This window comes from Cupressus sempervirens, chromosome 11, assembly GCF_028749045.1.
Source record: "Cupressus sempervirens isolate cs-2001-9-10 chromosome 11, ASM2874904v1, whole genome shotgun sequence".
Lineage (NCBI taxonomy): Eukaryota > Viridiplantae > Streptophyta > Pinopsida > Cupressales > Cupressaceae > Cupressus > Cupressus sempervirens.
In genome coordinates, this window is record NC_143128.1 from 87,288,743 (window position 1) to 87,304,229 (window position 15,487).

At 34.0% G+C, this 15,487-nt stretch overlaps 1 protein-coding gene across 2 annotated transcripts in view; it reads right to left on the reverse strand.

Moving 5' to 3' along the window:
- EIN2 (NRAMP metal ion transporter family protein) overlaps positions 1-15,487 on the reverse strand; it is a 36,130-nt gene that overhangs the window by 7,316 nt on the left and 13,327 nt on the right. For both annotated transcript variants that reach the window (XM_089811573.1, XM_089811572.1), the window contains 4 exons: positions 10,619-10,705; positions 10,279-10,389; positions 9,951-10,163; positions 8,082-8,264 (listed from right to left, as the gene is read on the reverse strand). In XM_089811573.1, coding sequence (XP_089667699.1) covers positions 8,082-8,264; positions 9,951-10,163; positions 10,279-10,389; positions 10,619-10,705 — 594 coding nt within the window. The remainder of the gene's footprint in view (positions 1-8,081; positions 8,265-9,950; positions 10,164-10,278; positions 10,390-10,618; positions 10,706-15,487) is intronic.

Here is a 15,487-nt window from a genome sequence, read left to right on the forward strand (position 1 = left end):
GGTATCAAGGTGAATTGTGGTTGGAGCTAATAGCTGATCTTGTGTTGCTCCTATTTATGTGATGCAGTGCAAGGGAGGAGAATCCCCAAAGGAGATGTCCTAGCCCCCAACAAACAACCACTTAGTGGAAGATAAACAATAACACAGAGATTTAGGATCCAAAACAATGCCAATTCTCATAATAGAACTATAAGATTTACATCCAACATGCCGGGTTGTAAGTCCTTCTAGGTTATAGCCAAATACGAAGCAATTACAATATCTTCCACTAAGTGGTTGTTTGTTGGGGGCTAGGACATCTCCTTTGGGGATTCTCCTCCCTTGCACTGCATCACATAAATAGGAGCAACACAAGATCAGCTATTAGATCCAACCACAATTCACCTTGATACCACCACTACTCTCGATTGCAATTTGCTAGAGCTCAAATTTGATTCCATGTGTAACCTCTTCATGCCATGCCAACTCAAACTAACACGTGATCATCCAAGGAGGGGAGTGTACAGGGACATGATTCTGGCACATTTTGGAATTAAAAAAATAAAATTAGAAGTTTTTCTAATATTTTTTAAGTCGCAAGCACCAAACTCTTAGCTAGCCCAGACCCACAATTTCGTAGAAACTCCAAGAAGACTCTAAACTTGTCCTCGCAAGCCACCAACCTTCTTGTTTTCCAAAACCACACTTAGCTACTAGCTCTGCTAAACTTCACTCCTCTCAGGTGATTCGTGCTAAACTGAATAATCTACTGATGTCTCAAGATAAGACAAGACCCTCTACTTATACTAAACCAAGCCATAGATCAGCCTAGCAAGTTACATTAAATAAACCCTCAAGCCACAAGTGGGCTTGGCAATAGACATTAAATATAGGAAATAACTAATATACTTAGGACAAGCCCTAAGTTTACAATGCCTAACTAGCTCATAGGACTAAATAAGAGTACGCGCTCTTAGACATAGGTCCACGAGCCATCCAACGATCCAAATCCAAGAGCTTACACACCAACTCCCACGGATCGAAGCACGTGAAAACAATCTCCAAAGTTTGTTTAGGAAATCAAAAATACACTACCCACAACCATCAAAAATGGCTATAACTCCAACACGATTAATCCAAACTTTATGTGCACTTACGACAAGGTTCCCCAATGTGCCACGAACACATCCCCAACTGTGCAAACTATAAGTCCACAAATCCAAGCCTAATGCTCCTACATATGGGATTGTTCACTACCCTATGATGCTCCTACATCGTTAAGTTGGTGTTGGTGGCTTGGTTGGCTACTATGGGCTGACTAAGGGCTTTGACATTTGTCATAGTTTAGGATCGATGTTACAAGGGGAACTCGTCCCCCTGCCCCAAGAGACATGTCTTGGAGAAGGAGACGAATCTCAGAGACTTTTTGCATCTCCAAAGACCTTAAAAAAGGTTGGAGACTTCATGACTAAGTCTCACAATCTCCGAATCTCTGAATCCAAAAATTGATGTCTCCCCGGAGTTTCCTAATTTAAAGATAAATTAAAAATATTATATTAATTTATTTTATATTTTTTGGCCCTCACTTTAATGTTTTTTAATGCAAATATTACTACCAATGCTACTTTAAATGATTTAATCATTTCAATGTTTTATTTAATAACTTAAGAAATATTAGAAACACTTTTAATTTTATTTTTTTTATTCCAAAATCCAACTCGACCAGCAATAATTAGAAATATTTAAAATTTTATTTAGATAATAACATGGAATCCAACATGGAGAGTGATGATTTTTTGGGCAGCATGATAGTTGAAGACCATGAGATGGATAGTCACAACCTTGGTGAGTAGATGATAGTATCGTCATCATACTAGATACTTAATAGATTTCTGATTTGTTTACAGTACTAAGTTTTCTCATTTTTATTTCCATATCAACGATTTAGCATCAAACTATATTTTTTTGAATTTAAAAATTTGAATATGTAATGATAATCTCAGCAATTATTACTCTGACATGACAATGATCATATACGGTATTCAGAAATCAGATATGACAATGAGATACAATAATGTGGTTATGTGAATTTTGAACTACTTGACTCTATATTAATGTGACATTACGAGTAGTATTTACCATAGTTGGAAAACTCTCACTCGTCAACAACTCGCCAAGCCCCAAAAAGTTCATTCAGGAAAAAATCGGCCAGTTTTTCAAAAAACACTCGAGAAAAGTTGGGAACCTAAAAAACCGCTTAACTTTAATTAAAAATACATTTTTTTAACAAAATTCAACAAGAAGATGCATGTAATGAGTTAATTAAAGAGAACACAAAAGAAACAAGTAGAGTTTAGATATATATAAATGCATAGTGGGTAAAAAATCACATTCTAGTCGCTGATGGTAGGAAGCAAAATAATAAATAGTTTGTGTCAAACTAGAAGTAAATACATCATTACAATCACATCCTCCTCTTCCCAACTCTACTAGCATACTATAATTCTCTATTTTATATAATTTATATAGGCTTTTTGCCTTTTTCTTTTAACCAAAAAAAAAAAGTTTAAATCTTAATTTTTTAAGATTTTTTTTTTAATTTAAATTTTTAAAAAGAGTTTTTTTGAGAAACTTGCCTATTTTTGGCAAAGACTCGGTGATTATTTGGTGATTTTTTCACAATAACTCGGCAATTTTTTCACCGGTCGACTCGCACTTAAATCTAGGAAAAACTCGTCAGTCAGAAAGACTCAACAATTAGTAGAAACTCGCCAATTTTTTGGCGATTATGCCAACTTTGGTATTTACTATAGTCTTATAGATTTACGGTTTTACTATATTGTATTTAGTATTAGACCCTTTAAACAATTTTAAAAAAAATTGTCGTCTCCAAGTATCTGTCTCCTATTTTTGAAATATAACCGTACCGATACCAGTACCAATACTGGCAACCTCCAAGTCTCCCCATCTCCCAATAACCTTGTTTAGGATGGATTGTGATGCTTTAGCTAGTGTTTGCCTCCTTGTGCATAGAAGCTTTAATGTTTTTACGCTTTACCTATAGTAGCTTATGTATCCCTACAAAACCCTTGCAAATAAATCAAAAAAATAGAATAAATGGATCAATGGATCAAAATTTAAAGAATTTATTTGAAATTTAAAATCTTGATTACATATTTTCGTATGCATCTGAGCATATAGAAAGAATCCTTATCCTATCCTGGTATTTGCTCTTTACTCTTTGGTAATTTCTCTTACGAAGATTAATAGAAATTAGAGCAAAATCATATCACCCCCGGCCAACCTGTGGAAGTAGGTGCATAATTGTCTTGTTAATTGGTCATCGTCCATATTCTCTGCAAATAAGAGGAACCATTCCTAGACAGGTTCCACTCAACTATCTTATGAACTTGTAAGTGGTGCTCCCACAACTCTACCCTCGTTCTATAGGGCTCTAAACACAAACCACTGGCTGATTAGAATATTAATTTGAATAGAGTATTATATAGACAAACATTTTGTATTTTCTGTAGTTTAGGTGTTACTACTAGTATGGTTTTTCTGGCTCTAGGTTTGGAGAATTTTGCTTGTGGTACTCTAGCGAGTGTTCATCTTCCCTTGCACATAGCTTTATTGTTTTTATAATCTACATATAGTAGCTTAGATATGTTTCCTCTACATAAATTAAAATATTGAATTTTAAAAATATTTAACATTTCAATGTTAAGATATGTTAAAATTTATATTTTTAAAATTTAGGTTATTAGATTAAAAAATGATAAAATCTTAATTTTAAAATATTAATATATTTAATAAAAACAATCATACTCCATTATGATCAAACACAAATCATAACTCCATAAAGAGGCAACACAAAATGTACAGGGTAGGGCCAGAACTTACAAAAGCACTGCTATGCCCTATAATTGTGGCTTCAGCAACTTCACCTGTTTTTTGGCTAGACTCTTGAGGTAGTCAGAGATTGAAATATCGCTGATATATCTGCAATAAGTTAACTTATCGCGATTTATCGTCCTCTCTGACAAACTACATTACATTCATGCAATTTATTTATCACAAAGAAACTTAAGTTCAAAAGCTATCGCACTACTCTACAAAACTTATCATCCACACCTGATATACATAGTCGACAGAGATAAGTTTGTACGAAATGCAAGCTTTGAAAAACGTCATAATCTAATATATATTTTTATTTTTGATAAAATAACATATTATATTTTCCCATTGGCTTAAGCTGCAACTTTGCAACTGATTATGAATTTGGCCCTGTCGCTGTTTGCAGCATATTTAATCTAAGTTATTGTATTCACTCGTTGACCCCCAAATTTGATAGTCGACTTAGTCCTCATTCAAAATCAATTTCAATCTGAAGCATATTTGATTTTTTCTGATGAATTCGTTGGAAAAGCGCTGGGCGGGATTCTAGTTGAATGACCGAGGAATTTGATCGACTTTTTCATTTTCCTATCGACTTGGAGACGAATGTTTGTGTTCAAGTAAATTTTATTGTTTGATTGGATTTTTTGGTGATGTGGATTTTTTGGTTTGACCCGAAACTGACCAAAGTGAGCACCCTCGTTAGTTTCAAGTCTGCTCATTCATTCGTGAGTAGCAACTTGGGCACGCCTTTCTTCTGCGAACAAATCCACTGATTTCTTCAACTTCTTTTGTAATATGTGTTTGTTCAAGTGGAAATCAAATGTGTAGCAATTCGCAACGAGCCAGAGGAGAGCAAACTTCACCTCATCAACTTGCATATCACCGTAGATTGGGCAGAGCTGAAGAATTCGCAGCGGCAACTTTCTGTCTAGTTTAGGTTTTTTTTAATACATTTTTGCTCTCAAGTTTAATATGTCTTAGAATTTTTTAAAGCTATATTTTTAGGTTTAATATTTTTTATAAAATTGAGTACTTTGTTTTTGTAAATAATGTTTGGAAAATTGACAATACTTCATTTAAATAAAAAAAATAAAAAATTAGCATTAAATTGTTTTAGACTTAATATTACTTATTTTCATTTAACATTAATATTTATTATTAAATTTAATTTAATATAATTTTAGTATATTTTAAATATTCAAAATAAATTTTGGTATATTATGTTTTTAAAATATAGTTTATAATCATTTTCACTTTGCTTTTAAAGTTAAAAATAAAAAATTTTAAAGTTTAAAAATAAAATATATATATTTTTTGTTTTAATGCTCTTTTTAACATTGAGAGATGTTTTAAATACTAACTATTATTTTTCTTTTAATACTTTTGGAGATATAAGGCAAATTTAATTTTGATACTATTAATACTTGTCGGATTTCATCTGAATGTCGAACACGAACTAGAATTCGAACCTTGTGACTTAGATTTGTGGTATAGTTGTTTTTTAAGTTTTTAACCACTAACGAAAAAGAACAATGAAATTAAATGCATTGAAGAATATGTGATATGGTAAAACATGTCAATCTTAGGAAATTAGGGTGAACCACAACCAAGTACACAAGCTTTATTTTCTGACATTACTATTTTTGAGCTGAAAATTTGATATGATTGTGTATTTTTACATTTTGTCATGCTATTCCAACTAAATCGTTAATATATGTGGTGCTGTATTTTGCTAAATTGCTCTAATATTAGCATAGTTGTGTATGAACTTATTTGCTGCAGCATATTTTTACATATATAAATATTTTTTAAAAAAACTTGTAGGGATGAACCAAACCCAAAAAAAAATTGAGTGAATTTTGAACCCCAATGTCAAACCCACATACGAACCAAAATCCACATGGGAAACTTAGTAATGATAGATAATGAGAGGAAAGAATTCAAAGAACAGATTTCTAATTAAATTTAGGCAATACATTTCTAATTAAATTTAAGAAATATTTCAAGTCTCATCCGACTTATCTCCGATATTTCCCAATATCTTTCATTTCACTCTAGGCAATAAATTGCCAATAACAATATTTTGAACTATGGTCTGCACTATCACAATGCCCCTCAGTAAAGTTACATGGCATCACCATAAGCCATATTCTTCTCCGTCATAAACATTCAAGCAATGGCCCATTATAAATTTACAATAGCATCAATGCATACCTCTAGAGTTACAATTCAGTTGTTCCCTGCTGATCATCCTTCCATCCATTTAGACTGCTCAAGATGCAAAATTTAACTTTATATCATTGTGTCTTGGATTATGTTGGAGGTAATAAAAGGTAGGTGCCCATTTGATATCTAACTTAACAATTTTGCATCCACGTATACACTAATACCCTTCTTCTAGTTAATTATGTAAATGATTTGATCCTCACTCGTAGTTCGGCATCTTTGATTCAGGGAATCAAACAAAATTTATGTCAGTCTTTTGATATGGCTGACCTTGGGCTCATGCATTATTACCCAAGTGTTGAGGTTTGACAACAACCTTATGGTATATTCATCTCCTAGTCCAAATATGTCAGGGCTTTGTTAGACAAATTTCATATGCAAAATTGCAAGCCTGCATCTACACCCATGGAGAAAGGTCTCAAGTTATCAGCCAAGTCTGATTCTCCTCCCATTGATGATAATACATACAGGCAACTAGTAGGCAACCTCATCTACCTCTTTGCTACTAGGGCTGATATCAGCTTCTCAGTCAGCTATATATCACGCTTTATGACAGCTCCTAAGGCTAATCATTGGATGGCAACAAAGCATGTGCTTCGTTATGTGAAGGGCACTTCAGATTATGGACTCCTTTACTCTCGAAGTTCTAATCCTAGACTCAGTGGGTTCACAGATTCAGATTGAACAAGCTCTGTTGACAATAAAAAATCAACTTCTTGATATGTATTCAGTTTGGGATCCGGTATCGTCAAATGGACCAGTAAGAAGCAACAGGGAGTTTCTCTCTCCTCTACTGGGGCTGAATACAGACGGACTGTTAAGGCAAGATGTGAAGTTGCTTGGCTTCATCAAATGCTTGGGGATATGCAAATGTCACCAGTAGGACCGACTACTCTGTTTGTTGATAACGAAGGCGTTATCAAGTTAGCCTGAAATCCAGTCTTCCATGAACGAACCAAGCATGTGGATGCTCACTGTCACTACATACGATAGCTGGTTGAAGACGAGACAATAGATTTGTAATATGTTCCTACCACAGATCAGACTGCAAGCATTCTCACCAAACCTCTTGATCATGATAAGTTTGTCAAATTCAGAGGACAACTTGGTGTTGTGGATAGATTAACCATTAAGAAAGGGTATTACGATAATAGATCATCGTCTATTACTAGTTAATGGTGATCTATTTGTAATCTATTGTAAATATTAGAATGTTTCTACTATTTAGTTAGTTTTAGTTATCTGCTGGCTTTTTTAGCTTTCTTTTAGCTAGAATAGAATGTTTCTATTCTTTACGATCGCTTTCCAAGGAAACATCATTTTATTCTTTTGTATATATAGACCTCTCGGTCTCTATTAAAAACAAGCAAATATTTTCCAATTACTTCGTAGTAGTGGGACAATCCCCTAGAGTTTCCCGGTCTTAGGGATGTCCACATTTCAGAAACATGGCCCTTTCCAGGGGAACACGTCTCCCTTGAACTGGGACTTCTAAATAGTGAACATGCTGAGAGGCAAATCAAAGCTGATAAAATATTTACAAGCGAAGCACATCAAAGGGTCATTAGCCAACACTAGTGGAACCTTCGAAAGAAAATAAGGATTTCTATATATTCAAAGAGTTCAGCAAACTGTTTTTGGATTCATATTAACAAACTTGTGTACTCAGGATCAACTGCCATGGAACTAAAATCCTAAAAAGTTTGGAAAAACTATTTGGCTATCACGCAGTCAGCTTCAGTGCACAGGAAAAATAAGCAAAAATCAATGTCAAAGACACAGGTCAGAAGTGACTAAAAAACATTGATAATTACTGGATCACGCAGCAGATAGAGTTAAAACACCTACAACACAATGATTTAAATTTTACTAGTGGGTTTAGAAGTACAAACTTAAAACAACAATTACAGCTCATGCTTCAAATAACATATATGAGCCTCCCAGCTAAATGCAACAATGTTGAAGGCCAAACAAACCTGTTCAATTAGTGGTTGTGCATCCTGATAAGTTAAAACTTCAAGCCCTGCAATATGAAATGTTGTTGCTGCAGAACTCAACAATGCAAGATTGACTAACAAAATTCCACTCAATGCGACTGCAATCTCCAAGAAATTGTAGTGACACAAAGTCCCAATGGGTATCGTTTCCAACTTTTGCTCCTGCAAAATATAACAGTGCCAAACCAGTGAGGAATTGAAAGGGTGGCATTAACTTTTAGCTTTTCAACATGACATAATTTTCAAATAAAATTTAATTCACTTAAATCAGAATTAAAACAAAAAATCCTTTCTATTACATTCCTAGTTCAATATACTTTCAATTTTATTTGTCAGAAGACATCTATCTCTAGAACTGTGAACCCATGACAAACCTGCTAGAGATTGTGGAAGGTTAACAGGCACTTCAATTTAAAAAATGTAACAGTGCACTCTCAGTCTGATAATTTTGCTTGGAAACTACACATACAGATAGGGCAATTAATTGTATCTGACATCAATACTGTTGGTACTCAGCTTGCCTAGTAAGATAAAGGGAATCCAGGAACTAAACACGTAGAGAGAGAGAGAATCAATTGTTGGACTAACCACCAAAGTTCCCCTTCAGAATTTGTGACATGGCTTAACTGCTTCCTGTGTTCAATAAGTTTAGTGGTTGTATTGGGCATTGACAGGTTGATCTTTTGGTGCAACAGCAACCCTAGCTTGTAACGTTAATCTCTATGAACAACCAAAGTTTGTCCATGGAACTTATAAGAACAACCCATAACAATAGAAAGCAAGTAAAAGATGAGCTCCGAAATCCACAATAAACAAGAGGGTACAAACTATTAATGTCCATGAATGAACAAAGTTTGTCTATGGAACTTAAAGAACAGCCCATAACAAAAAAAAAAATTATAAAAAATGGCCTCCAAAATCTACAAGAAACAAGAGGTTACAAACTAAAAACATGAAAAAGATAAAGGGAATCTGTTTACTACACGCATTGACAAAGAAATAGAGAGAGAGAGAGAGTGCATGAGCATTAATGTACATGAATGCCCAAAGTTGGTACATGGAAACTTGAAAGAACAACCCATAACGATAGAACACAAAAACAATATCCTAATAACACAAAAACAATATCCTATCTTTATATTATTAAATTGAAATATATAAAGGTAAAAGTGAGGCTACAGGAAAAGTTTCTCCCTCGGTTAACACAAAAAAATCATGATATGAGGAATCTTGTCAGCAATGCAGTTCAAGTGACTGATATAATCAGAACTGTTTATGTAATATAGCAGCATAACGCCAGGTTAGATAGACATCGTTATCAAACAAGACACACATATCAGAGTAGCTGAAGCCTGAAAATGCAACACAGAATGAAACTTGTTATTCATCACATTGAGACATGAGCTCTCCAATGAACTGCTAGAGACTTTGAGAAGTTGTTTTCTTGGATCTAGTTGTCCATTCATAGGCCAGGGGAACATATAGGAAACAATGGATCTGATGAAGACCCCTTTTGCCATGTTGGGATGATAGGTTGGCAGCATAGAAACCACTTTTTGCTACTTCAGTAGAGGCATGGTGTTTTCACTGATTTATTTTGCAATGCCCCTAGTAGTTGTGTGACGACACCCTTGATACCCTTGAAGGTGGTTACTTCTGACTAAAAACAGACTATAACTACATGGTTGAACCCAAAACACGTGAACACCAAATATGTCACACATAGAGACTTAAGTATCCACAAATTCTAGTATTTAATAAAATAATAAGAAAATCACATAAAACTTTTTCTGAGTAAATTAATGCTCAGATATCCATCAATCTCACAATCAGGAAATTGAATCGTACTTGAACAACAGAAGAATGAAGATAAAAATTGTGAGGCATGATGCTTGCACCAAGAAGGCCAACGCCCATATACAGACTTTCACGCCTCACTATAGGAAGCATTCCATTCATGATGAAAGCAACATTCTGCTCAGTGGATATAGTGTCAAGGACAAAGAAGATGAGCATCAATCCTGCTATTATTACAGCCAATACTTCTGCACGACGTTTTCCCTGCAAAATCCCCAACCATCAAGGGAAAATGGTCAGATTAGATAGAGTCATATACAAACTCACAGTTTTACACACCCACGCAGCTAGTTGAAATGATTGGCGTCAAATAGTATACCAAGTGTGGAAGAAGTATAGGAAAGAGAAATATATCAACTGTGCTCAATATTACACACGCACGCATATCCATATCCAATAGAAGATTGAACACAATAGCAGTTCCCAAAATCTGCCACATTTAGAAAAGAGATGTCATACATTAGCGAATAGTGAATTCAATTGGTAGTGACTTGGTAAAAAGTTCTATTTATCATTTCCTTGACCATTTATAACCTATTCTACTCATGATAACTAGTTGTAACTTGTAAGCATTAAAAGCTTTCTGAAACAACAGTTTACAGCTGCTAAGAATACAATGCTATCGACAAGACATTGCTCAAGTAGTGAGAGGATTGTACCATTGTCAAATTCAAAGCCAAAACCGATGCCTCGCATTGTAGCCACAGTAATAGACACACAGGTCGAGGATACTCTTCAGCACAGATCTTTTCCATGTGATATGCCAAAAGAAATGCACCAATTGTAAGACATACTTAAGCAAAAATTTAAAAAATCATAACAAAGAAATAAACCTGCATATATTAACACAAATTATTTGAAATTTAAGCCACCCAAAACAATAAATTTACTTGAATCATTTAGAACAAAACAGCAAAATTAAAGCCAGTTTCTTGTGCCTCAGTGGTTACATCAAAGTAATAATGGCCCAGAAGTTCACCAAAGATAAGCTTTCCTATAAAGTTACTAACGCTCACAAAAGCACATTGGCTTAAAATCTACATTTGCTAAGAAAATGCATCTGTGACAATATAAGAGGAAAGCAAATTTCTAGATCTCAATGCCAATAATTTTTACTCTACAGACTTCCAAATGATTAGGGAATGATATTTTTCCAAATAATTTTCATTCAGAAAAAACGCACTGCCAACAACTAAAAATATTTCATCCACATTTAATAGGAAATCATACAAAAGGCAAGTTCATCTACTAAATGAAAGTTAGATTTAGTCTGCCTGAACAAGAGATGAAAAAAATGTGATACTGATAAGTATTTATTCAAACTTCTACTACCTGCATTCACCTTTTTAAAATCAGAATATTCCATTCCTACATTAAACATAATTCCAATACATTAAGTTGCCACAAGCCCACAATAAATCATACTTAGCAGGCCTTTTGATAGAATACTATTCAGCCAATGAAATGAGCAACAATTATATAATCATATTTGTGAAAAGTCTGGATAAATGTAATGAAACAACAAATCACATATTACCAAAAGTTAACTATAATATCCACATCTTTCATAGCCAAATGTAACATACTAATATGTAATGAAATGTTAACGCAGTGGGGATCTCCCCATGCTATCCTATGAAAAGGAAACCATTGGAAATGTTTCTATTGTATCCCCCTTCCCGTTTCCTCTATGGACCTCACTCAAAAAATATAAGAAATTAAACATTAGAAGTTAGAACATCAGTAATCCAATGAAGAGAATTTTCTTAAATCATCCTCCTGTCCTATTCAAAAATGATAAAATAATATTGAATGTATCAAATCTATTAGATTGCCACAATCCATACAAATGCTATATCAGTTTCTGGATTTGATTGTGTAGAGTTTTTTGTCTTCAACTTTTCACATCAAACTACATGATCCATCACCAGGACGCAAGAGAGCAAAAGGAACATGTAGTGTGATCTGAAACATTGGTGCCAAACAAGTTAAAAACCCTACACAATCAAATCCAGAAATTGATATAGCAATATTGAGTGCATAGAAAGAAAAAAAATTACTTCACAAAAATCATCCTTCCTTTTAATCTCAAGCTTTGAAATTTTTAGCTTTGCCACAAACTTCAATTCATCTCGAGGTTAAAGGATAATATAAACCATAGTTTAAAAATTCAGTATTGGCAATATCTCAGCTGGCCCAAAAAATTTTAAAAACTCGGAATCGGCAAAAACTCGGCGAAAAATTCGGCAATAAATCGGCACTTTTATTGAACATTTGAAAATATACAATTTCTTAAAATATTCTTTAAAATGCATACATACACACCAAATTTGTACAACATATAATGATTTGAGATATCTAACCATATATCAAGCAAAGTTTTGAGTTAAACAATAATTCATAGCAACTAAAACTATTAAAATATATAATTATTAATTATTAATCTGTAAAAAAATACTGTTAACTTATTATAAACTAACGGTTTCTAAAAATGAAAATAAAACAATATTATAACACAGTAAATTTAAATTAAAATTACTTCAAATTTACTGTACATTAAATTTACAATAAATACTAAATACTAAATACTTAAAAATTATTATATTTAAAACTAAGTCTTAATTTTCTTAAAGACTTAAACAACTTTCTATGTAATGTAATTTATATATTTTGATTTTTTTTTAAATTTAGTATTACACAGTTTACTTTTTTAAATGTCAATTTTTCTTTAAAAAAAAGAAATCAAATTTTTAAATAATGCAGAAATTAAGTTTGCATAAAATTTACCAAATAGAATAAATTGTACCGGAAGTCATTCATGCACACAATAGAGAGTCGTATGTTGAATCGAAATTTAAACTAGAAGTCTTGTCGTCACAAGATGCGATCCAAGAGTGCAGAAGCAAGGTCATTGTCTTTGTCTAAGAGAATGCACGAAGCAAGGTCGTCCATGAGTGCAGTTGGCGCCGGTGGAATGAGGGCAAAAACACAACATAGCTACCGAGGTTCAAATGGAGCAAAATGTTGAAACAAAAATAAGTCGTTTCCTGTTGACCATGCAATCAATGAAAAATGGTGTCGTTATTTTGTTTTTAGTGTGACCTTAACCCCCAAAAATCGCAGCGAGTATTTGAAGTTATCGGCAATGATATATGGTGCATTTATTTCATTTACAAGGTGGACTCATGATTTTTGCGATACATTGCAATGTTTTGAAACTATGATATAAACCATACTCACAAAGAGACGGGGATACTTTTGAACAACAAGGACTGGTATTGGTACCAGTACGGCTAATTTTCAAAAATAGGATATATGGGTACTTCATGAGATGGAACTTTGAAATCAAGAATAGCAAATCAATTGGACAAGAAAAATAAATAGTATAGGCAATCTCTTGATAAGTAGGAGATATTTTCCACAGCAAGTCAAATTGTGATATTGCTATAAGATTAAACTGAGTAGGTTTTTAGTCAAACTCATTGACCCATGTTTTACGAGTAGTGATTCACAAGAATCCCTCTCTCATGAGAATAAATGGAACACTTAAAACTCATTGGATCTAGGTGATGCTCATAGAGGTGAAGCATCAAGACTTCCCAAGAGGTCACCCATACAAGTACTACTCTAGCTTGAGCGTGCTTAACTACGAAGTTTCCTCCATGGTTGAGCCCACTCTGCTTGCAACCTCATTTGCAAAACCTTCACCAAGTGTTGTCCCTTATGAACCATTCATTAGAAAGCCCCTTAACCTCATCAAGGGATAACTAGCTCATCAATTGATAACTAGGAGATAACTATAGGCTTTCTAATAAATGGTTCATAAGGGACAATACTTGGTGAAGGTTTGGTAAATGAGGTTGCAAGCAGAGTGTATTTAACCATGAAGGAAACTCAATAGTTAAGCGTGCTCAAATTGGACTAGTATTGGGATGGGTGACCTCCCGAGAAGTCTCGATGCTTCACCACTAAGAGCATCACCTAGATCTAATGAGTTTCAAGTGTTCCATCTATTCTCATGAGAGATGGATTTGTGTGAATCGCTATTCGTGAAACATGGGTCAATGAGTTTGACTCAAAAACTACACAGTTAAATCCTGATAGCAATATCACAATTTGACTTGTTGTGGAACATATCTCCTACTTATCAATTGATGAGCTTTAGGGGCTTCCAAATGAATGGTTCATAAGAGACAACTCTTGGTGAAGGTTTTGCAAATGAGGTTGCAAGCAAAGTGGGTTTAACCATGGATGAAACTCCGTAGTTAAGTGCACTCATGCTGGAGTAGTATTGGGATGGGTGACCTCCCAGGAAGTCTCGATGCTTCACCTTTGTGAGCATCAACTAGATCCAATGAGTTTCAAGTGTTCCATTTATTCTCGTGAGAGATGGATTCGTATGAATCACTACTCGTGAAACATGGGTCAATGAGCTTGACTCAAAAACAACACAGTTAAATCCTGATAGTAATCCAACAGAAATGCCTATTAACAGTTATAATTATAAAGGGACATTACATCTGATTAGAGCAGAATATAAAACCCTACAAATATTTAGATATTAATCCTTATAAAATATCACATAATTGAACCTGTTTAAGTGGATGCAATGATTTGGCAGGATGTCTTCAAGTGTTTTGACATTGGAGTCCAACATGCTACTTATCTTTTATGCTCTTTAAATTCATTGCAATGTTAGTTAAAGATGAATAACACATTTCAGTTTTAGATTCAAATTAGCTCCCTTTGTGTGTAGTCATTCAGAACCTCCTCTTTGAGAAGTTATTTACAGTTAGCTGATCATGATAACTTCGACAATTTAATATTTATGGATGGGTCATTATCAGATTTCCAAAATACTGGGAAATAATGCATTTAAGTTGAAGACTCTGACAGGTGAGAAAGTGCCATTGCTTGTTAATGAATACTTCCTCGAGCATTACTTCCAATAATAGGTTTCCTTCCCGAGAACTACCTTGTTAATAGTTGGTTTAGGTTTCCATTCTATTCCTGCTTTGGTTTGACATTTCAGTATTAGATTCAAAATGAATTAGCTCTCTGTGTTTAGTCATTCAGAACCTCCTCCTTGAGGTGTCAATTACAGTTAGGTGATCGTGATAAGTTTGACAATTTAATATTTATTATTTATGGATGGGTCCTTGTCAGACTTCCAAAATACTGGAAGATAATGCATTTAAGTCTAAGACTCTGACAGGTGAGAAAGTTCCATTGCCTGTAAATGAATTCTTCCTCAAGCATTACTTCCATCCATAGTTTTCCTTCAGAGGCCTACCTTGTACATAGTTGTTTTAGGTTTCCCTTCTATTCCTGCTTTGGTTTCCTGTTTTGGTTTTCTCATTTTGGTTCGTTCCCTTTTGGTTTTGTCTCTATTCCCTCTATGAGATTTTGGTTTGCTCTCATAGTTAGGTTGGTTTTGGTTTTGTTAGTTTGGGGTTGTACTTTTCATGAGCCGGTTAACTCAACTGGTCTTGATTTCTCTTCTTTTTAGTTTTCGTTGTTCCAAATAG